Genomic DNA, 24,354 nt, shown 5'->3' on the forward strand with positions numbered 1-24,354 from the left:
TAAGATTTATTAATTGTACATTAATTTAATGATTTTGATTTTTTTTAACCATGTTAGGTTGTAAACCCTTAAATTTCAGTTTCACACAGCCACAACTAATTTAGTGTGTAATCATTAGGCTTGGTTTTTGAGTTGTGTTTCTGTCGCGTTTTATCTATTTTGTACTTAATTAATAAACTGTTTGATTTTTATTCGGTTCTTTTTGACCACTTGAATTAGGGTTTGATCATTTTAGTTACGGTTGTTAAAATCTAGGTTGAGGTAAATGCTGGATATCTCTCTTCCTTCAAGTGATTCATTTGATGATTGCTTATATCTAGTGAATTGTATATGTGTATAGATATTGAATGCACACACAGGTTGCAAACATGTATACTCGCAGTATACTTTCACTCGACCCTGATAGTTCAGATCAAGACCTGGTAAAACGTTTAAAGGTTAACTCAAGAAATCGTGTTATGTCCCGGATGAATCAGCCAAACAAACCTAAAATCCCCCTCAAGGACGTAAATAGTTGTACCCAAGACTTCAATGAAATAAATGTCATCAGGAGAGGTGCATACAGAGATGATCACGTAAACCAGGTAGTTGCGGTAAAACGTCTAGATGTCTCTGGGTTGCAAGGTAATAAGGAGTTCCACACCGAGCTCACGATGCTTTCACAGTGTCAACATGATAACATTATAACCCTTATGGGGGTTTTGTGATGATAACAAGGAGATGATTCTTGTATATGAATATGCAAGACTTGGAAGCTTCAACATATATTTACGTGACACTTCAACGGCAATTACACTGTCATGGCTATGTCTCTTGAAAATATGCATTGATGTTGTTTCTGCATTGGACTCTCTTCACAATCGCATAGCAGAGACACACCGACTAATACATCATTATATCAAAAGTGCCAACATTTTGTTGGCAGAGAATTGGAACGGAAAACTTGCTGATTTTGGGTTGTCTAGGATAGGTCTAGCAAATCAGCAGAACACATTTGTGATCCCTAACCTTGCCGGCACACATGGCTCTTATGATCCATAATATGAAAAAACAGGTTTCTTAACGAAAGAATCAGATATCTTTTCCTTTGGTGTGGTTTTTTGTTTGAGGTTCTGTGTGTAAGGTTAGTGCGTGCTTCCAGTTGTGTGTAAGGTTGGTGCGTGCTTCCAGTTACCATGACGAGCGCCAATTCCTCAATCATTTGCCCCAAACCTGCTACAAAAATGGAGAGCTACGCAATATTATTGATCACAGAATAAGAAAAGATACTAAACGACAAGTGTTGTTCAAGTTTTCAGCCATTGCATATCAATGCTTGGAAGAAACTCGAGAAGACCTACCTACAATTTATGAGCTTGTGTTGCAGCTCAAGGAAGCCATGAAAATTGAAGTAAGTTTGAATACCATTTTTATTAATTTCATCAATATAGATATGTTTTTAAGATGAGGAAAAAAGATTATCTATATAAAATTACACTTGTTAATGACATCTCATTTGTTTTAATTCATTGTTAGTTGCAAGATTAGATCTGTCCAAGATGAACCGGAAGATGAGATCCTCCCAGATGAATAAGAAGATTAGATCCTCCAAGGAACTAAAAGGGATACTTGGAAGATTAAAATCCAAAGTAAAACTTAGGTTTTGTGTTTGCATAAAGAAACAATGAGACCACCATTCTCAATGACGAGTTGGAGATCGGAGTATCAAGTAAAAAGAAAAGATAAGATTAACAATTGTTTTACCATACAATTTATTTATTTTTTATTAGTTTGCTTAATACACTACAAGAAATCTCATCTTTAGTAGTAACAAATTGTTGTTGTCACCGCTAAAGCCTTTTAAGCCCAATCCATGTGATCGTTCAAGGAATAACCTTATCTATTGTTTGGCCTCGAAGAACGAAAGGAAAAAAATAGAAAAATGAAAGAGAAGGGTCGGAGGTGGGTAAAGACGAAAGTCTTGTCGATTTTGTAAAGATAGAAGATGAAAGATATAAACAAATGTTGAGAGAAACAAGGTGGGGGGTTTTTAATTTTTGGAGATTTCTTTTCCCGCTAGCTATTAAGGAGGACATGCTACCTAGAAATTTACAAAACAATGGTTAATTTTAGGACACGTTAAAACGTGTGTTGTAAATCCTTCAAGTTTTATAAGAGATGACATTCTATTGTGAAACACACTTTTGATTATCATAGTGCTTTCTAGTACGGAGAACTGAGCTCGCTTTTTATTAATTAAATTTCAATAAATTATAATTTTATGCAACTTTAATTCTAGTAATTATTTCCGGTTTTAGTTAATAATACATAACCTCCTTTTATTTTAATATTTTGTGCATCCAAGCAATGAACTTTATTACCCCTTCAATGCTAGATTTCGATACTTCTAACCACGACACAATAGTTGCACTTATTGTAAAAGTAGAGCATGTGAAAAGTATACCAATAAAATCTTTCTTTAGTTGAACAATGGACTACTTTGATTACTATGACCAAATAAACCACTTAAACCCCTGTGTTCTTGTTTAATGTTTACATCTTATAATCATATATATTTTGTGTTTGTTTGTTAGGATCGAGACACTTAACACACGACTCTAAACACACACAGCTCACGAAAAACAAGAACACAAGGATGAACATGAGGGATTTAACGTGGTTCGGTCCTTCTCTGACCTACGTCCACCGGTAACTAGGAATTTACATTTCTTGGTGCTAATCTGCACTCTTTCTGTGTTACACTAGATACAAGTTTTACAAATACAGAATAATCTCTTATATAGAGATGGAAATCAGAAGTAGTCAAAAAACACAACTGGGTCTTCATTCAACAATTATGGCTTCACAACTTCACATTGTTCCTGCCATTTTTGACCAGCTTTTCTGTGGATTCACACTCAACATTTCTGTGGATTCACACTCAACATTTCTGTGGATTCATACTCAACAATCTCCCACTTGAAGCCACGGAACAATCTTCACCTGTGCTTCAACTGTGCATCTGTATTTGATCTTAACTCCTTCCTAGTTACCCTGGCCTTCTCTTCAATTAACCTGAAGGCCAGTTGAAGCTTTCGTTAGCTCCAACACATCAGTCATGGCTAAGTCTGCCACTGACCTGTTCTCTGTCTCCATCGGCTCCCACTGAAATGAACTGCCCGATCCTGGAACATCCTGAGAACAAACGACACTCTCCATGTGAAGCAGATAATCTGGAGAGACTTTTACAGATGGAATACTGGTTCTCTTAACCCACTGTGTTCTGGGTATTCTAGCTGAAGCACAGCCCTTGCTCCCACTGCTATGAATGCCCTTGACTGGTTTTTCTAAACCGTTCCAAACACGTTCAACCTGAATCTGACATGTGACTCTGGGTTTGCCATCTGCAAAGCAAACCTTCTTCTGTCCACGAGACTCTATGAACCGGATTTTGTTTTTCTTCTGAACTGGGACGGTTACTCCCTCAGACGGTAAACTGACCATATATAATGAACCCCTCTTATGTCCACGAGCTATCACAAGATTTCCTTTGACAACCTTCCATTGCCCATTCCTGAACTTAACCTCGTGTCCCTGTTCATCCAACTGCCCAACAGAAATCAATTGTTTCTTCAGACTTGGAATTACCCGGACATCCTTCAAAGTCCATGGACCAACTGGAGTCTTCAAATCTAAATCACCTATGCTCGTCACATCAAGAACTTCATAGTTCGCCAGTCTTACCTTACCAAAATCTCATTCTTTCAGATTCTGCAGTGCTTCACGGCTGTGGGTAGCGTGAAATGAAGCACCCGAATCCATAACCCAGGAATCCACATTGCTCTCCACACTACAGATCAAAACATCATCATCTGAATGGTCTACTGCAACGTTAACTTCTTTCTTGTCTTTTGGACATTGATTCCTGAAATGTCCAACCTCTTTATAGTTCCAACAAGTCACATCATTTCGAGTCCTCGACTGACTCCTTCTCCTGTTCCCGCTTCCACTACCTCTGTTATTTCTTCTACCTCTGACCGCATTTAATTGTTCACTTGATGATTCCCCGGAATTTCTTCGTCTGACGTCTTCGCCTATAATTAAATCCCGAATTCCCTCAAAAGTGAGCTCTTTCGATCCTGCGGAACTAGTAACGGCTGTAACTGTTCCGGACCAACTGTCAGGTAATGATGATAACAGTAGTAAAGCTTGAACTTCGTCCTCAAATTTTATTCCCACTGACCCAAGTCTGGATAAAATCGAGTTCAAATTGTTGATGTGTACTGTAACTGAACTTCCTTCCCTCATCCTCGTGTTGACTAGTTCCCGAATCAGGAAGACTTTATTTGCTGCCGACGGCTTCTCGTACATATTAGACAATGCCTCCATTATTTCCTTTGCTGAGGTCTCCTTCAAAATGTTGAAGGCAACATCCTTTGACAAAGTCAGTCTAATAAATGCCTTGGCCTTCTTATCCAAAGTCTCCCAGTTTGCTTGTGTGATCGCCTCCGGTTTTTCACCTAAAACTGCGTCCAAGTCTTTCTGTACGAGCAAATCTTCAATTTGCATCTTCCACCAACCAAAATCTTTCCCATCAAACTTTTCAATCTGAAGCTTACTGCTTTCTGCCATTTTCTGAAAGAACAATGACCTATCTTGCAATTTTCTGGAAATTCAGGGGCCAAATTGCAAATTTTCAAATCTGCTACAGTGTTGCTACAGTGCCTGCTACAGTGTCTGCTGACATCACTGCTGACGTCGTGCTACAGTGTTGCTACAGTGCCTGCTATATTTTGTGTTTGTTTGTTAGGATCGAGACACTTAACACACGACTCTAAACACACACAGCTCACGAAAAACAAGAACACAAGGATGAACATGAGGGATTTAACGTGGTTCGGTCCTTCTCTGACCTACGTCCACCGGTAACTAGGAATTTACATTTCTTGGTGCTAATCTGCACTCTTTCTGTGTTACACTAGATACAAGTTTTACAAATACAGAATAATCTCTTATATAGAGATGGAAATCAGAAGTAGTCAAAAAACACAACTGGGTCTTCATTCAACAATTGTGGCTTCACAACTTCACATTGTTCCTGCCATTTTTGACCAGCTTTTCTGTGGATTCACACTCAACATTTCTGTGGATTCACACTCAACATTTCTGTGGATTCATACTCAACATTGTTGACTTGCTTCTTAATCCCAACAGCTTTGTCCATCAGTATTATAGTCATTTCATTGAGTTTCAGACACGTCATGTTTCCACATGCTACATAGTTCTTATTAGATAAAATAGATTTGAATAATGAAGAAAAAATAAACAGAATTTGTACATTAAGACAGGAAAATAAAAAAAAAATAAAAAAACGTTATAAACTAAAGATAAAGATGAAAAAAAACATCGATGTCACTGATCATAAAATAGTCCAACAACATAAAACAAAATCAACAAGGGGAATATCAAGCACGGAGTTCCATGACGTCTGTTTAGGATATCTACCACACCTTATTCCAATGCCCTCAAAGGTGTAACTTATCAAAGGATCTCATCTTCCAACTGACAATGAATTAAAAAGAACAAATTAATGATGGGTCAGTGAGTTATGTATTTATATTTAGATAATCCTTATCCCTCTAAAAATATGTCCATATTCATGAATTTGATGAAAAACCAATTAATACTAAAACTTTGATAATAGGGAAGTTCATACTTGTATTTTCATGGCCTCCTTTAGTTGGAATGCAACCTCACCAATTGTAGGTCGTTCTTCCCGAGTTTCTTGCAAGCATTGATAAGCAACAGCTGAAAACTTGAGCAATGTTCTTGGGTTGATGTCTTCCCTTATTCTTGGATCAATAATCTTGTTTATCTCTCCATTTTTGTAGCAGGTTCTGGCCAAATGGGGAAGGAATCGCCGCTCATCATGGTAATTTACAACACAAGCCAACCTTCCACACAAAACTTCAAACAAAACTACTCCAAATGAGTAGACATCTGATTCTTTTGTTAATAAACCTGTTCTTTCATATTGTGGGTCATAATAACCAGGCGTGCCAGCAGGGTTAGTGATCACAAAGGTGTTTTGTTGATTTGTTAGACTTATTGTAGCGAGCCCAAAATCCGCAAGTTTTGCATTCCAATTGTCGTCTAACAAAATATTCGCGCTTTTTATATCACGATGTATTATTCTATGTTTTTCTGCCACGTGATTATGAAGATAATCCAATGCAGAAGCAACGTCAATGCATATATTGAGGAGTTGTGGCCATGAAAGTCCAGCGGAAGGGTTATGTAAATGTGTGTCAAGGCTTCCATGGATTGCGTATTCATAAACGAGGATCATCTCGTCATTAATATCACAAAACCCTATAAGGGTAACAATGTTCTCGTGCTGATACTGTGAAAGCATTTTCAGCTCAGTCTGGAACCCCTTGTTACCTTCACCCCTAGTGACATGTAGCCGTTTTACAGCAACTGGCTTGTTTACATGATACCCCCAGGTGAGGATTCCCTTATAGACACTTCCGTATCCACCCCTCCCGATGAAGTTTCTTTTGTTGAAATCTTCGGTACAATTTTGTATGGCTTGGAGGGGGATTTCATGGTGGTTTGGCTGCTCCATCTGAGATATGAGACATGACCTTGACTATTTAATATTGAACTAATCTGTATCAAAATACCTATATAACCAATTTCAGAAACTAACCTCGGGATGAAACCTCAGGTCTAGAGGCAGAGGACTTCTTATGGATCTGCGTAATATATGGTTGACATCCCTAACAATGTCTTGAATAATCTCCGTCTCTAGCCTAAGACTTAATTTAGTAAGAATCACAAAACACAATCCAGAAAACTAACATGAGAAATTAAATATCCTCCTACTTTTTTTCTTACATATGCTCCTACCCATTTGAAATGATGACAAGTGTATTAAATTAATGATAATCTTATCCGAATATGACACATGTCACCATTTTACATGGGTAGGAAGATAAGTAGGAAGGAAAGGTAGGAAGATATTTAATTTCTCAACTAAGATACCAGTTTTGCAGGTTTAATTTATGATAAATTAAATTACCACCTACCTTTTATACCTACAATTATTTCTACCCACTAAAATTATGATAAATCACCATTCAATTTAATTTTATTTGATATATTCCTGATATAGCTAGCTTTAGTGAGTTAGTTAAGAAAATATGGAATGATGACACTTGTCATAATTTTATTGGGTAGTACATTTTTAGGCATTACAAGTAGGAAACAATTTAATTTCTCTTAATTTATTGAACCAGCCAAATAAAAATTAAATCATATAAGCTACTTGTTTAATTTAGTTTTTCACATAATATTCTCACTTCTAACAATTGATTATCTAATGTTCAAGGTCATAATGTTTATGTATTATAAGATAAGAGCCATCAAAAACCATCATCCGAGTGGCTAGAGGTAGAGGACAGTGGAGAGAACTCTCTCGGGTCACCAAATAGCAAACCTTTTGAAATTTTGTTTTTAAAAGAAAGTGTATCTATCGATCTATTTGTGATCTAATTTATAAGATCACATAACAAACCAATTGAAATACATAGGGAGAAGATTAATTACACTAAAAATATATCTATTTAAAGATGTTGAACAAAACAAACCTATTGAAATACATAGGGAGAACATTATATATATTGGCATTTCACGTGATAAGCATATATACAAAATGATTAAATGAACGTGTATGGAAATATGGGTAAAGATGTGGTTACCTGCCGCCCTTTACGTGCAGCCCTCTTAAATCAGCTACTTCTTTAAGTGCTTTATTCCATTGCTCAATCTTTTCAGCCAATTGACTTTTTTTATTTGCATCTGTCTCGCCCTCCATCTCCTGTCTATACCTGGCCATGGCATCTCCGAAGCTACCTTGTTGCTCCCTCACATCGCTGGGCTCAACATAATAATAGATGGGGAGAACAGTATGGTTTGATGTCGAGCATTGCTCCAGGATCAGCACCAATTCCTCAAGGCACCATCTGGAATTAGCGTAATTCTCCGACAACAAGATAAGAGAAACCCTATATGTTTTAGTCAGAGTCTCTGATTCTAGTTTCAATCTTGCCCCTATCTGAAACTGTTTATTATCAAAACGGGTAGTGATTTTAGCAGCCCAAAGGGCCTTATAAAGGTGATCAGGGAAACTATAACGACTATCAGTACCATTAAAGGTTAAAAGTACGTCATACATATGTCCATCAACCGGTGAAGAAGATGATGATCCGCCTTCAGTATCAGAGAGAATAACCATTATGAGTTGGCTGAAGGTATCAATGATTTGAGAATGGATCTACAATCAGATTAAGAGTAATGGATGCACAAGTAGTGGTTTGTATAAAGAAAGTCCAAGTCAACAACAACTTTTGATAAATAATACATATCTAGTTTTTGAATTTTCCTAGAAACTTACGAGTTGGGATTTTAGAAATCAAAATACTACTAAATTACCAGGAAATTGAAAGGCCCAGTCATGGACGAGTTTAGACTTCAGCCTGTGCAGTCAAAGCACAGGGCCCAAAAAGATTAAGGGGCCCAAGTTTTCTTCATAAGCAGCATAATATATTAATATCATATTACCACACCTTTGTCATGTATGTTTTTCTCAAATATCTTCAATTTCGACAAAGCACGTTCCCTTTTGTTTTTCGGCCCTTATATGGTTTGAGTCTTATCATCATCTGAAAATGAATATGGTTTATTTGGTGCTTACTTGAATATTGTTTAGACTTTAGATGTACTAATAAATTAGTTTCAAATTATGGATATGTGGCTTTGTGTATATGGTTTCCAAGAAAATCAAAGAGCAAGTGAAAGTGAGGTACTAACGTCTTTTCATGATCTATGGTGGAATTTGTAATTTGGATTCTAAATTTCTCACATCGATTTTTTAATGAATTTGTATCGTAACTCATCTGGTCCATTGGGCATTTAGATTAACTTGGCAATGGGACTAGATTGGCTTGTATCTGGTAGTTAACTCATTTGGAAACCAAACTTGTTAATACTTACTGGTTAACATAGATAATGGTTAATGGATACTATGAAACTTGAGTAACTGTCTCAACCCAGGGTAGAATGATAACAATTTTCAAGTACAAGGAAGGTTTTTTTAGGTCTACTGGAAATAAAAACATTTGGTATCATTATACGTTAATGACTTATAAAGGTAATAAATTTTATCTCGTATATTTACATATATGGCTATTAAGCTTGTTTGCCCTCATTATGATCGGTTATTAAAGGTTTAGTGGTCATATGCACACAGGCCCGGTCCAGATGGTAGGCAACCTCCAACGGCCCACTTCTCCAGGGGGACCAAAATTTTTAGGCTATGTAGTGTGTGCGTGTATATAAGGTTCATTTGTTTAAACTAATTATTGTGTTATTGTATGAGTAAATATAGGCCAATCATTTCAAAAGGGTAATATGTAATCTTATATTTAATTAATTATGGTAAATATATAAATCAATTAATATCTCTTTAATTTAGGGATATCAGTTTTAAAACCCAATTTCTAGTCCGCCTCTTCCCTCCTCTCTTATATTCATCGACTCCAGCAGATTCAAGGATGGCATCGTAACCTGCGGATCACGTCCCCGTGGCGTCGTGCCAGTCCGCCTCGTCTCCAACTGCCAAATCCCAAAAATAGTGAGAGAGATTGAGATCTCCAGTCCGGCGTGATTGGTTGAGAATCTCTCTCACGCCACCCATCGCCACCGACAAGGCCGCCGCCCATGAGATGGGTAAACTTTCGGTCATCATCTACATCACGGTAGCTTTGCTCCTCCTCCTTCTCATATCGCATTCCCCCAATAAATCCAATCACCGGAACAACCATCGCCGCCACCGTCGACTAAAGCTCCGCTCCAACTTCTCTTTCACCCCTACCATCGCAACCACAACGGACCATCATGTTTCCTTCGACCCTTTGGTAGCCGACATTGAGCGCAAAAGAGAGGACAAATTGTGGGAGAAGAGTCACTTCTTTGGCGACCATCATCATGAAGCAGAAACCGAACCTGAAGCAGATGATGCTCCGGGAATGGAATCACAACCGGAATGGGTTTTATCAATGATATGCTCATTCCATTTGAACAATTGGAGTCTCAATTTCTGGAATTTGTGAAGAATCAGCAAGTAGTTATGGTTGATAGACTTGAGTGCTTTCTACTATCATTTTGTATTTGGATATTCCCCTTACATCTCAATCTGGGTATGAATTCACAGGTAAGTTGTTGTGAAATACGAAGGATCCGAATAGACTTAAATAGTATTAGCTCAATGCAGAATGGGATCAAAAATTATCAAAGCGTAATAATCACAACGAAATACGAATAAAATAAATAGAATAGAGACACAGGAATTTACGTGGAAACCCAAATCGGGAAAAAACCACGGGCGGAGGAAGCCGAGAAACAATTCACTATAATTTGCAGTGTTTACAGGGATTATGAAAGAGATTACAAATAGAGTGAGAGGGCTAAAATATATGGTGGTGTATCAGTGTATATATATATATATATATATATATATATATATATATAATGTTTTACTATATATATATATTTTGATTGTTGGGTTATTCGTGGGTTAAATCTCTCTGGCTATTTATAGCCAAAGAGGAGAATACAAATGAAAGAAGAAAACAAAAATGCAGTCTAAGACAAAATTGCTGCGCCTACAATCTTCAAATTCATATTGCATATTACTATACACATATAATAATGTCTGCGCCTCCATTCCGTCCAATTTCATTTTCAATTTCATATTAGATTACTATTCATAGTCAAACTATGAATAGTAAATGATAAGTTACGGAAATAACCCCTGAACTATTTGCCACTTGCTAATTTTGGAGGCAACTTTTCCACAATCTCCACCTTGACATCAAAATTAAGCAAGTCATGCTTTACGATTAGTCAAAACCTTTAGCTCATCAAACTCTAAAACTTCCATAAAAAACTGCAATTTTGTATAGAGAAAAATTGTTTCCGAAAAAATAAATAATACTTCCTCCACCACGAGCCTTCAGGCTCAACTGCGATCAGAAACACCCACCATGTCCAAACATAATTTGAACTTGGCTATAGGAAGACTTTTAGTGAACATATCAGCGGTATTATAATCTGTATGAATCTTGTCCACAACACAATCACATTTTTCAATGATATCCCGCACAAAATGATAACGAATATCAATATGCTTTGTTCGGTCATGAAACATTTGATCTTTACTCAAGAAGATAGCACTCTGGTTGTCACAGAAAACTGTGGTCACCTTTATTCTATCATCGAGTTCTCCGAATAACCCCTTCAACCAGATATCTTCCTTAACTGCTTCTGTAATCGCCATGTACTCTGCCTCGGTAGAAGACAGGGCAACTGTAGACTGTAACTGGGCTTTCCAACTAACAGCACAACCATTTAGTGTAAACACATACCCTGTAATTGATCTTCGTTTATCCAAATCTTTTCCATAATCTGAATCAACATATCCGAACACCCCAGTGTTAGATTTGCCAAAACGTAAACACATGGAAGACGTACCTCGTAAATAACGAAAAATCCACTATACTACTTTCCAGTGTTCTTTCCCCGGGTTCGCCATGTATCTACTAACCATGCTAACAGCATAAGCCAAATCAGGGCGTGTGCAGATCATAGCATACATTAAAGATCCAACAACACTAGAGTATAGAACACGTGCCATGTAAGCCATATCAGTCTCATTAGTAGGACTCAAAGCGGATGATAGCTTGAAATGAGCTGCAAAAGGTGTGTTGACAGACTTTGCTTCGTGCATATTGAAGCGTCTTAGGACTTTCTCAATATAACTTTTCTGAGAAAGATGCAAGATCCTAGACTTCCTGTCACGAATAATTTCCATACCTAAAATCTTTTTGGCAGCTCCTAAGTCCTTCATTTCAAATTCAGCTTTCAACTGGTCTTTTAACTTCTGAATCTCCTTCATATCTTTTGCTGCAATCAACATGTCATCCACGTACAAGAGTAAGTAGATCTTTGAACCATTGTCACCTTTCTTGAAATAAACGCAGCTATCATAGGTGCACCTGCTGAATTTGTGACTGGTCATGAAAGAATCGAACCTCTTGTACCATTGTCTAGGAGACTGCTTGAGGCCATAAAGAGATTTGTTCAACTTGCATACGTAGTTCTCCTTTCCAGGAACTACAAAACCTTCAGGTTGTTGCATAAAAATCTCTTCCTCAAGCTCACCATTTAGGAAAGCTGTAGTGACATCAAGTTGTTCTAACTCAAAATCGTTAGAAGCAACCAACCCCAACAATACACAAATGGAAGTATGTTTGACAACTGGGGAATAAATGTCAGTGTAATCAATACCAGGAATCTGACTGTAGCCTTTAGCTACTAACCGAGCTTTGTATCTTGGTTTATCATTTGGGTTGACAGGTTCCTTGAGCTTATAGACCCACTTGCATTTAACTGGTCTCTTCCTTTTCGGAATAGGAACTAAATTCCAAGTACTGTTTCGCTGCAAGGATTCCATCTCATTTTGCATAGCGAGCATCCAATCATTTGAGTCTTCAGATTTGATAGCCTCGTCATAATTCGCAGGCTCCGTTGCGTACTCAATATTATCAGCAACAATAAAAGTATAGGCAACCAAATCAGATTCAGCATACCTCTTCGGAGGAATAATCTGTCTTCTCGGTCTATCTCTTGCAATGCTTGGAGTAGTAGCTTGTGGTTGTGAAGGTGTTGAATCTTCACCAACAACATGCTCATCCGACGAAGAAGAATCTTGATGCTGATTTGTACTCTGATTAGTGGTAGGTGAAGTAGGAAGCTCCACCTCCATTTGAGCATACTCTTTATTTGCTTCGGATGATACATCTGATGCATCTGTTCTTTTAGAAGAGTCAACAACTGGTTGAATCATAGCAGACTCATCAAAAGTAACATCTCTTGAGATGATAATTTTCTTCAAATCAAAGCTCCATAACTTGTAACCCTTTACACCTTGATTGTACCCAAGAAAAACGCATTTGATTGCTCTTGGTTCTAGCTTCCCATTGTCAACTCGTGCATACGCTGGACATCCGAATGGTTTTAAATCTGAATAATTGGCAGGTTTACCGGACCATAACTTAAACGGAGTTTTCTTCTCGATTGCTCGTGACGGTGATCGGTTGATAACATAGCAAGCAGTCGAAGCAGCCTCCGCCCAAAAAGACTTTGGCAATTTGGAATTAGAAAGCATACACCGGACCTTCTCCATAATGGTGCGATTCATCCTTTCAGCTACACCATTTTGTTGAGGTGAATGGACTACTGTGCGATGTCGAGTAATGCCTTCCTTTTGACAATAGACATTAAACTCTTCTGAGCAAAACTCAAGTCCATTATCCGTACGAAGATACTTTACCACCAGACCTGATTGCTTTTCAACCTGAACTTTCCAATTTCTGAAGGTATAGAAAACGTCTCCTTTATGTTTTAAGAAGAAAGACCACACCTTCCTGGAGAAATCATCAATAATAGTGAGCATATAAATAGCTCCACCTTTTGAAGCAACTCGAGCCGGTCCCCACAAATCCGAGTGAACATAATCAAGTGGTCCTTTCGTTGTATGGATGCCACTTGCAAACCTCACTCGTTTTGCCTTGCCATATACACAGTCTTCACAGAAATCCAAATCAACAATCTTTTGTTGACCAAGTAAACCTCTTCGACTCAATTCTGACATGCCTTGAAAACTCATATGGCCGAGTCGAAGGTGCCAAAGACGGGACTGATCTGGATCAGAAAGAGACTTTGAAACAACAGCAGCATCACTCGAAATTGTTTGCCCGTCAAGAAAGTAAAGATCTGAGGTTTTTCGTTTGGCTCTCAGTTTGTCGGAGCCGTCTTTGAATACCCTGAGAACTCCACCTTTACCAGCAAACTCGTATCCCCTTTTGTCAAAGGAAATGAGAGATAACAAGTTTCTTCTGAGGTCAGGAACATATCTAACATCCCCCATGGTTTGAATAACTCCGTCAAACATACGGATCCTGACTGAACCATGTCCAAGAACTGGACATGTAGTATTGTTACCCATCAACACATAGCCCTGGTTAACCTTTTCAAATGTGTAAAACCAACTTTTGTTGTGACACATATGAAAAGTACAACCAGAGTCGAGTATCCAATCACCAGTGGAATCCAGTTTATCTGAATAAACTGTCAAAAGTTCTCCAATACCTTCCACCTCAGCTACATCGGCTTCACCCGAAGTGCTAGCTTGTTTACCATTTGCTGCCGTCTTCTCTTTTTCTTTATTCTTCAAATTGAAGCATTCTTCAAGCACATGTCCCTTCTTGTGACAATAGTTGCAAAACTTTCGTTTGCTTTTTGATTTGGATCTGGTTCTGTTGGAAGATTGAGAAGTTCTACTTCTCTCTGTTGTTCTTCCTCTGGCATTCAAACCTTCGGCTTTAGCATCACTTGAACCACCACCAGTAATATGCTTCATCTTCTCTTTGGAATCCAAAGCTGTATAGACTTCATCTAAAACTAAAGTGTCACGGCTATAGATAATAGTATCACGAAAATGGCTATAGGATTCTGGCAACGACGACAGTAAGAATAAAGCCAAGTCTTCATCTTCATACTGAACATCCATATTCTCTAAGTTATTTACTAACTCTTTAAATGTGGATATATGTTCAGTTAAAGAGCCTCCTTCAATCATCTTGAGATTGAACAACCGTTGCTTCAAATGCAACTTGTTTGGTAAGCTCTTGGTCATCAACAGTTGCTCCAACTTTAGCCATAAAGAAGCCGCTGACGTTTCTTTTAGAACATCTTGCAAAACATCGTTTGACAAGTGCAAACGAATCTGGGATAAAGCCTTCAGATCTTTCATCTCCTTTTCTTCTTCGGTCCATGTATCGGGCATCTTATTGAAACCCAAAAGCGCCTTGTGTAAATCCATCTGAATGAGAATGTCTCTCATCTTTACTTGCCACAACGGAAATCGTGTGTTACGATCCAGTAGTGGAATATCGTATTTTACCGAAGACATGATTAATTTCTTGATAAAATTATCCCAATGAGCTAATATTACAACCCGGATGCTCTGATACCAATTGTTGTGAAATACGAAGGATCCGAATAGACTTAAATAATATTAGCTCAATGCGGAATGGGATCAAAAATTATCAAAGCGTAATAATCACAACGAAATACGAATAAAATAAATAGAATAGAGATACAGGAATTTACGTGGAAACCCAAATCGGGAAAAAACCACGGGCGGAGGAAGCCGAGAAACAATTCACTATAATTTGCAGTGTTTACAGGGATTATGAAAGAGATTACAAATAGAGTGAGAGGGCTAAAATATATGGTGGTGTATCAGTATATATATATATATATATATATATATATATATATATATATATGTAATGTTTTACTATATATATATATTTTGATTGTTGGGTTATTCGTGGGTTAAATCTCTCTGGCTATTTATAGCCAAAGAGGAGAATACAAATGAAAGAAGAAAACAAAAATGCCGTCTAAGACAAAATTGATGCGCCTACAATCTTCAAATTCATATTGCATATTACTATACACATATAATAATGTCTGCGCCTCCATTCCGTCCAATTTCATTTTCAATTTCATATTAGATTACTATTCATAGTCAAACTATGAATAGTAAATGATAAGTTACGGAAATAACCCCTGAACTATTTGCCACTTGCTAATTTTGGAGGCAACTTTTCCACATAAGTAAGCATGTTTGATTTTGATATTTTTTTTAATAGGTTTGGCCTTGAAATTGTAGTAATCTGGTAGATATAATCATGTTGATTGACAGCTTCATTGTCTGCATAGTGAGAGGATTTTTCAGATTTGAAATTGAATAAAGCAATTTAATGTTAAATCTCATCTATCAGTGATCAAGTGATAGCAAATCAACACAATAATTACCTATCCAATTCATATTATGAAAATAAGAAGACATTTGAATATGAAATTTGGTTTGAACAAAATCAACAACATTAGAATCAGCATCTTACCCAAATCAACCAAATCAGAAAAGTTATTACTCCATCATATTAAACACAATAATATAGTATAAAGAGAAAGAAAACGTTCAACAACACCATCAAATTATTTTCTAAAAACAGAATTAAAATAGATGAAAGAATCGAGATTGGAAAAGGAAGGAACCAGGTGTCTCCTTTCTCTTTTATGTGTCTGTGTGTGCTCCTGGTGTGTGTGATGCAATCAATATACATTTAGTCATTAGGGCCTGTTTGAAATTTACTTATAATTTTGAAGCTTTGTGTTACAGTTAGTTGAAATAAACACCCTAGACTACATGAGTTTGATAAATGTCATGAGAATGCAAATGTGAAATTGGAGTTTGTTGTTTTTGCAGACGGATACAGATAAAGATGGGAGATTATCATTGACAGAAATGATTGATAGTCCATATGTATTTTATAGTTAGTCCATATGATAATCATGAACATATTCTGTTAGAATGTCCCGAATTAATATAATTATTGGTAAATGAATTCCAATTCTATCAGAATGGAATCACGAATTCCATTCATGCTGGAATGGAATATGGATATTTTCTCACTAATTTATTCATTGGATTTTTTTCCACAGAAGCTGATGCTTGAAGAACGGACCACGAAATTTGAACGATGCCTCTTAGCAACACTATTCTTTTAGAATAAATTAGTGTATTTGTTAGATTTTGATGTTTTTTTCCCGATTTGACAGTTTTTTAGTGTTATTTTTTAACAACAAATGTAATTCTTAGCAATTGTTACATGTATTCTATAAGAATTAATATAATTTTTGTTTTAATTCTTCAATTGATGATTCGAGAATTTGTTATTCTACAAGAAATATGTTCAAGAATATTTTTATTATTTTATGGTTCTAGAATATATTTTTTTTTGAACATACTCAAACATATTCTGTCAGAATGTCCAAATTAAAAACCTTATAATTCGTAAAATCGGATTTTTAAAATTAATAGAATCTATGATCCCTTAAAATATGAAAATTTCCTTTATTAAATCTATATTAATTGACTAAAATACCCTTCTAATTAAATTAGATGGTATTTTTCGATTATTTTTAATTCAATAATATGTATTAATCACTTTCTTAAAATAAGTAAAATGATTGGCTCATATTTATGCATACAATAACACAATAATTACTTTGAATAGGATAACCTAGGCCTATATATATATATATATATATATATATATATATATATATATATATATATATATTACCTAAATGATTTTTAGGGCCTAAAGTTGGTTCAAACTCAAACTAGCTCAAAAGATAAACAATTTGGTTTGCTTGATATTGCTAATTGAACACGTATATAGTGAAAAATAAATAATATTTTTTTTTTTTATTATATTTGTCTTTGAGGGGCATTTTTTTTCTTTTCGCCCTGGAGCCCATATACATTTGGACCGACCCTGTATGCATATGTACCTAAAGCATAAGTGACTAAATATGTACATATAAAAAGCTTACATTATAAATCAAGTTTTAATTTACACTTTTTTTTACAAATTAACCATTTTTTAATAATTTCTACAACTTTTTTGAATTTTTTGTTAAAAAAACTACAACCATTTTTAAACTTATTGTACAACCTTTTTAATATTATTTTACAAATATTTTAATACACTTTTTACGACTTTTTAATAATATTTTTAACCTTTTTACAATGTTTTTTAGAACTATTTTTTTTAATTCTTTAAAACTATTTTATAACCAACACAAAATTTAGATCAAATATGAAAATAAATCAAAATCCATAGAACCAGCTAACAAAAAAAATAGATCAAAAGTCATAAACCAACACGCAAGAATATATTACAACCGTTTACGGATTATATTTTTATAAATTTAATAATTTTCTAAAATTAGGGTCTACCCTGGAAATGGGTTCTAGTCATATGATGTTGAGAATAACATCATAAACTATATAACTTTTTATTGAGAAATATGTATACCAAAAAAGGCAAGTTTTCATATTTTGGTTCAATTTTTGGACCCTAACGTTCAGGAAAAATTTTGCAGTTATATAATTTAAAGTAAAGTGCAAAGATTATAAAATGACCATTTAACCTTTACATGTATATTTCTATGACTTTGATTTTGCTGTTACACCGGTCTCACTGGCTACTCCTATTTTCTCCTCCTAACTTCCGTTTTTCCATCTTACATTTCCCTGCCAGCCACCACCCTTTTTCTTTTTCTTAATCCATAGTCCAATTCACTTCTTCTCCACCTATATATTGGTACTAGATATATATAGGGCTTCTGGTGCAAATATAATAAGGTCATCCGACCACATCAATAAATTTCCCCCTGCATTTTATCAAGTTAAATGCCAATAAGGATCATACACATACATAAGCATCAATAATAGTTCAATCTGAGAGAGTGGTGTCTTGGTTTTTGCTATAATCACCAATTCAGGAGGTGTCTTCTGAATAGAGATAGGATCAAATCTGCTGATCAAGACCAACATAATACTAATATGGATGTGATATTGATTGGATGAATCCATCCTTTGAGTAACATGATCCTAAAAACGTGCATCTCGGATCAAAATTTAAATGTAAACTGACTACCAAAAATGCATACCCAGTAAGAGATGCTAAGAGCATCTCCAACTCGACAATAAAACTCATAATTTACACTACAAATGACGTTAAGTTGCTCCAACCCCACACTAAATCTATCACTAAATTCAGTGTTGGTAAAGAGTATAACACTAAATAACCCATTAAGAAATATAATGTTAAAGTTTCACCGGTATAAAATGCTCTGTCATCTTTGAACTTATTCATTTGGAGTGTATTGATTGTATAATTATAATATCTATTTAATAATGTTACTTGTTTTGTTAAATTTAATAATTCAAATTAATGCAACACATACCTAAATTTACACACATTTATTGTATATTACAATCCTACAAATATAATAAAAAGTGAGATATATATTACAATCCTATTCATTAATAAAACAACAAACTATTTATTAATAAAACACCAAAACCGACATCGTAATTTTATACTATTTTGAAATATGATTAAATAACAAGATAAATTATAGAGTAAAGAAAGACATGATAGTGTAAAGAACTTTTATTCTAATACTTGTGATTGTTAGCATATGATATATAGTATGTATGTGTATTCATTTATTGTGTGGCCCGTGTATTTAGCCCTTTTATGATGTATCGTGTGTATATATATATATATATATATATATATATATATATATATATATATATATATATATATATATATATATATATATATATATATATATATGTTGAAAATAGTGGTATAATCAATCTCATATTTATTTGTGTGAAGTGTTAAGTTATTATTTGGAAGGGTTTATTGTGTTCAAAGATATTATTGTGGGATAAAAGTGTAAATGCAGGGAGAAACACGCGGGTCATCGGATCTGGATCAGATATTCGGGTATGCTCCATGTTTGTGTTGCTGATGTATAAAATAGGAGAGAGAGTGAAGATAGATCAGATCTCTTCTTCTTCAGTTCAAGAGTTTTAGGGTTTTCTCTCATTTTCTCTCGTCTACTTCTCTCTGTTCTTGAGTGCATTAACAAACTGTTGTAATATCTTTGAGTCTTGATAGTTAGTAGTTCATATGTGTATCATCGAATGGTCTGATTAGTTTAGGTTGAGTGTGTGAATCTGTGAGAGTAGATTAGGGTTTTGTAGTGAGTTTTCAGTTGTAAGTACATGAAAACCTTATGTTTCTTTGTCCTCTAATGGTATAAGAAATGAAGATGTTGGGAAATTTATCTTGTCTGATTTTAACATGGTATCAGAGCTGTAAGGCTCGTGTTATTTGATCCTGACGCTTCGGTTGTTGTTGTTCGTCGTTTGGTGGTTCGTTCTTCGACGATCTGTGAAAGGTATTTCTTCTTGTTGGTTAAGTTTTGTTTTACGATTGAATCTGGTTAGGTTTAGGGTTTCATTTGCTATTTACCTTAGATTTGATTTTATTTTATGAGATCCTGGTACTGCGAGTTGTTTGATTGATCTTGCAGATTGGCGATTTCGTTTCTTGGTACTGCTGTTGCGTATTTGGATTTGAAACTTTGGAAGTAATCGATCAATCCCTCTAATCTGAAATAATCCTCTTGGGGTCGGATTTCATCACCGATAAACCCTTGTAGGGAACGGATTCAGGGAGTCGATTTTAATAAACATTTTGCCTATTGCACTGTGAGGGTTTCTTGTTCTCTTTTTCCTCTATTTCTTTAGTTGTAAATGTGGGAGACCCTGGTTGTCTTGAGTACACCAGTTATTTGTTTTGTATTTTGTATCTGTTCTTGATTATTTTTGACTCTGTGTTTGATTGTCTTGGGCCCCGACACACGGTGGTGACCATCTGGACTTTAAGTCAACACATGCTCTGTTACTTGTTGTTTTTTGGTGTGCTATTTGCTATTTGTTCTTTGTGTGTCTTCTGTGATTCACTATGGTAGGAGATACTCTTGAAGGGAGTGGTACTCCTAAAGATAGTACTGTTGATTTTGATGATCCTTTATATGTCCATCCTTCTGATAATGTTGTAACTTCTATTATAACAATCAAGTTGACTGGTAATGAAAATTATCGGTTGTGGCGTAGTGCTATGTCTAGAGGCCTTAAGGCTAGGAATAAATTGGGTTTTGTGGATGGTACTATTACTCTTGAAAATACTGAAACCTCTAAATCTTCTAAATGGGAACGTGTTAATGTTGTTGTATGCAATTGGATATTAATTAGGATCTATTTTGAGACTATATATGCTAGTCATGTCTATTCTGATAAAGCTAAAGATATTTGGGATGAATTATTTGAAACCTATAATAAGGCTGATGGATCTGTGATTTTTAATATCCATCAATAAATTAATACTTTAAAACAAAATGGTTCTTCTCTTTCTGATTACTATAATAAACTTGATTCATTATGGAAGGAGTTTGATGGTTTAACAAGTCTAACCGAATGTGTGTGTGAGGCTGCCGCTAAACTTAGTGATCATTCTAAATTGATGAAGCTAATGCAGTTTCTAAGTAGTCTTGATGATGTGTATAGTCAAGTCAAGAGTCATATTCTCTTGATGGAGCCTTTGCCAAATGTTAAATCTTCCTTCTCTATTCTCTCTAGAGAAGAGTCTCTTCAAAAGAATGGTTCTCTGAATTCTTTGGTCTCTTCAAAACCACAGGTTTCTCTTTTTATTAGTAAATTCAATGATTTTAAAAAAGGACAAGGTGAAAATAGGTTCAGAAGTCAGGGATTATAATGTAAACATTGTAACCTTAAAGGTCATACAAAGTGTAACACCCTAAAACTGGTATGTCTTGAAACCCTCAAGGAATTGCATTTTGCCATAATAGGTCCTTTAAGTACGCTGGGCGTACTTAAGTGTACGCTTAGGGTACTATGCATGAATGGACGTGGAGGAGCTGGGCGTACCAGCATGTACGCCGGGCGTACGTGCCAGGGGTCCAAAACCCTAATTTTCGGACATGAGGCCTATTTAAGCAACCTTAAGTCCCATGGACTTAACCCTAGAGAGCCTCCACTGCCCTAGAACGTCCTAACGCTCCAGAGAAACTTGTGAGACCATTCTTGAGCCTTAAAGAGTGAATTGTGACCTTTTTAGTGTTCTTTCCAAAAAGAAGAGAAGGTTACACAAGCTTGGAACGAGTTGGTGCTTCAAGAACCTGCATATGCATATTAGGCATCTTGCAAAGCTACTAGAGGTAAAAATCTTGGATCTTTCTACTTCAATCTTTAGATCTAGATAGGGTTTTCTCCTTTGTCCCTTTTGGTTGTTTGGACCTCCATTGGTGAGTTAAGCAACTCCAAAAGATGGAAATGTTAGATCTGAGGTCCCTTAGTCCTTTTTCAGTATAGAAATGGAATCTTGGTGGACGTTTTGACCTCATGCATGGATTAAGAGCTTTAAAGAGGTCTTAATAAGGTTGATGGGAGCATATGAGACATGCAAAGGCATAAAGTTGCCAACTTTATGTTGGATAAGGTGTCTAAGTCCATAACTTATTTGGTATACACTTGACCCGACCCGGCATGGTCCATTTGGGTTGCACTTCACCCAAACTGGTTATGGATAATTTTATGAGAATTGTATACTTACGATTTATTAATATATTATAAGTTATAATATATTAATATAAAGTCATGTTATTTAATTAGTTTTAATCTTGAATTAATTATGAATTAATTTAGTGATTAAAAGGAAGACTAATTAAATCATGGGCTATTATATTTATATGGTGTGGGCTAATACTCATTTGTTAATGGGCTAAGCTTATATGGAAGTCCATGGATGATCCATGGATCTTTTAACCCATGGATCCTTGGAAAGGAAAAGACATGGGTTATTAGGGTTTCACCCTAACCATGCACACTATATAAACAAGCTCATGTTGCATGAAATAAGACCCTAGTGTGTGTGTAAGTGTGGTGGCCAAAATCAAGAGTTAGTATACTCTCTCATACATTTTCCAAGTTTGTGGTGATTTGTGATTTCCATTTGAGGCATTCACATTATTGGTGCTTGGCTCTCAAACTCCAAGGAATCAACAATCAACAAAAGGTATGTAATTCATCTAGTTCTTTTATGGTTAAAAGTACCCCATGCCATGCTAGATAGGTTATAACATTTGGAAAATAATATTTTGCATGTATCTTAGACAAACATAGATCCAAGGTTTAATAGGGTTGCATGTACACTTAGGAAGTGTTAGAATGCTCAAAACCCAACAGTGGTATCAGAGCCTAAGCATGTTTGTTTGATACTTGATGCAAAATAGTGATAAAAAGTCGATTTTTTGCTGTCTGACTGATGAACTCGCCGAGTCCATGGGGGGACTCGCCGAGTTCATGTGTAAACTCATCCTACTCGCCGAGTAGGTTCGTGCACTCGGCGAGTAGGAGCCTCAGAATGCAGATTTTCGACTTTTGCTGCTGGAAATGGACTAGAAACATTACCCTAAACTGTTTTTGGTGTTTTAAAACTTGTTTTAGTTGGTGTAATGGTAGTTCTAATCCATTTACAATAGCTTATATCAAAATTTCATGCTTTGTATGTGTTCATATAATTCTTGAAACTTTGATGATCATGTTCATGTTCTTATGAATTTAGAAGATGATAGGAATTATTTGCTGAATTGTTTAGGATTAATTCTTGATCATTTATGTGTTTTAATGGAGTCCATAATTTGTCCTCAAGTTATGGATATCCAAAGGTCACTTCTTTTAAACACACACTTAAAACACATAAGTTACATAAAATGAAGAGTCTTCATTTTTATGAACCTTTAATTCATAAGTTATGAAATGAAAAAGTTTTGGATAGTTACAAAACTTGCCCTCAAGTTTTGGAATTTGTAAAGTTTCACACACTTTAATAAACTTTAATTCCAAACCCTTAGAGTTTTAAAAGTTAAAATTCAACCCTTATACTATTTATAACATTAATGGTTAATTATTATATATATGTATAAGATCAAGTCGTTTTACCGTTAGTAGGCCTCATTCATGAAGCCGGTCTATAAGGGGGGTATAAGGTTGTTGCCTATAAAATGGCAACTTAATGGGTGTCCATTCTCACCCACCGCTTCCTTGATCGGTGGAGGGTCGTTAGCCGAACGGGTAGGACAATGACTTTAAATTCTCATTAAAAGTATAATGAATATTATAAAGTAACTAAACCTTTTATAAATTCCCGATCTTAGTTACTTTAGGAAAATGTGAATATGGTGCTAACCCATGAAATTCACACTTTGTACCTTACCAAGTCGTTGGTGGAGCGTGTGTGGTTAACCGGCACACTAACTTGGACTAGTAAGGATCACGAAGGGTGACTTAATGTTTATCATAGATCGGTGGAGCGTGTGTGGTTAACCGGCACATCGATTAGGTGATAATATTAAGGGTACCAAGTGAGTTTGCATGGTTATTCACACCTTGTTTTGTGATCCTCGGCATCCCAGTCACAAAACCTGAAGGGCACAATCGAGATTGAAACATGCCATTGAAAAGTTCAATGAATCTCAAAAGATCTAGGAGTTTCAAATCCAATTAAAACCTAATAAATTATTTCGTTTTTCATGGTGGAAATTGGTGAATCGTCATTCACCTACCTTCAAATATTTTATAGCTTGGATTACGGCATCCCTCTTCCAAGTTATAAAATATTGTGTTGGGTCCTAGCCTTAATATTTCATATTGGGTGTTATATT

At 35.6% G+C, this 24,354-nt stretch overlaps 1 protein-coding gene across 1 annotated transcript; it reads right to left on the minus strand.

Annotated features, from left to right (window-relative positions):
- Positions 1–5,373: 5,373 nt before the first annotated feature.
- Positions 5,374–8,347, minus strand: LOC145161721 (putative serine/threonine-protein kinase PBL28). The gene is made up of 4 exons (XM_079081335.1): positions 7,743–8,347; positions 6,692–6,794; positions 5,696–6,607; positions 5,374–5,541 (listed from the first exon to the last, which is right to left on the minus strand). Exons 1-4 carry the CDS (start codon positions 8,276–8,278, stop codon positions 5,521–5,523), a joined length of 1,572 nt encoding a protein of 523 aa, XP_078937461.1. The 5' UTR covers positions 8,279–8,347; the 3' UTR covers positions 5,374–5,520.
- Positions 8,348–24,354: the final 16,007 nt, after the last annotated feature.

The sequence above is a fragment of the Lactuca virosa genome, chromosome 1 (assembly GCF_052849685.1).
Source record: "Lactuca virosa cultivar CGN04683 chromosome 1, Lactuca_virosa_CGN04683_v6, whole genome shotgun sequence".
Lineage (NCBI taxonomy): Eukaryota > Viridiplantae > Streptophyta > Magnoliopsida > Asterales > Asteraceae > Lactuca > Lactuca virosa.

Excerpts from the sequence above, each read along its gene's own strand:
- LOC145161721 (XM_079081335.1), bottom strand. The coding sequence starts at position 8,278 with ATGGTTATTCTCTCTGATACTGAAGGCGGATCATCATCTTCTTCACCG. Across the intron at positions 6,795-7,742 it reads CTGCACGTAAAGGGCGGCAG|GCTAGAGACGGAGATTATTC; the intron begins GTAACCACATCT and ends ATTAAGTCTTAG. Across the intron at positions 5,542-5,695 it reads AGGAGGCCATGAAAATACAA|TTGGAAGATGAGATCCTTTG; the intron begins GTATGAACTTCC and ends ATTCATTGTCAG.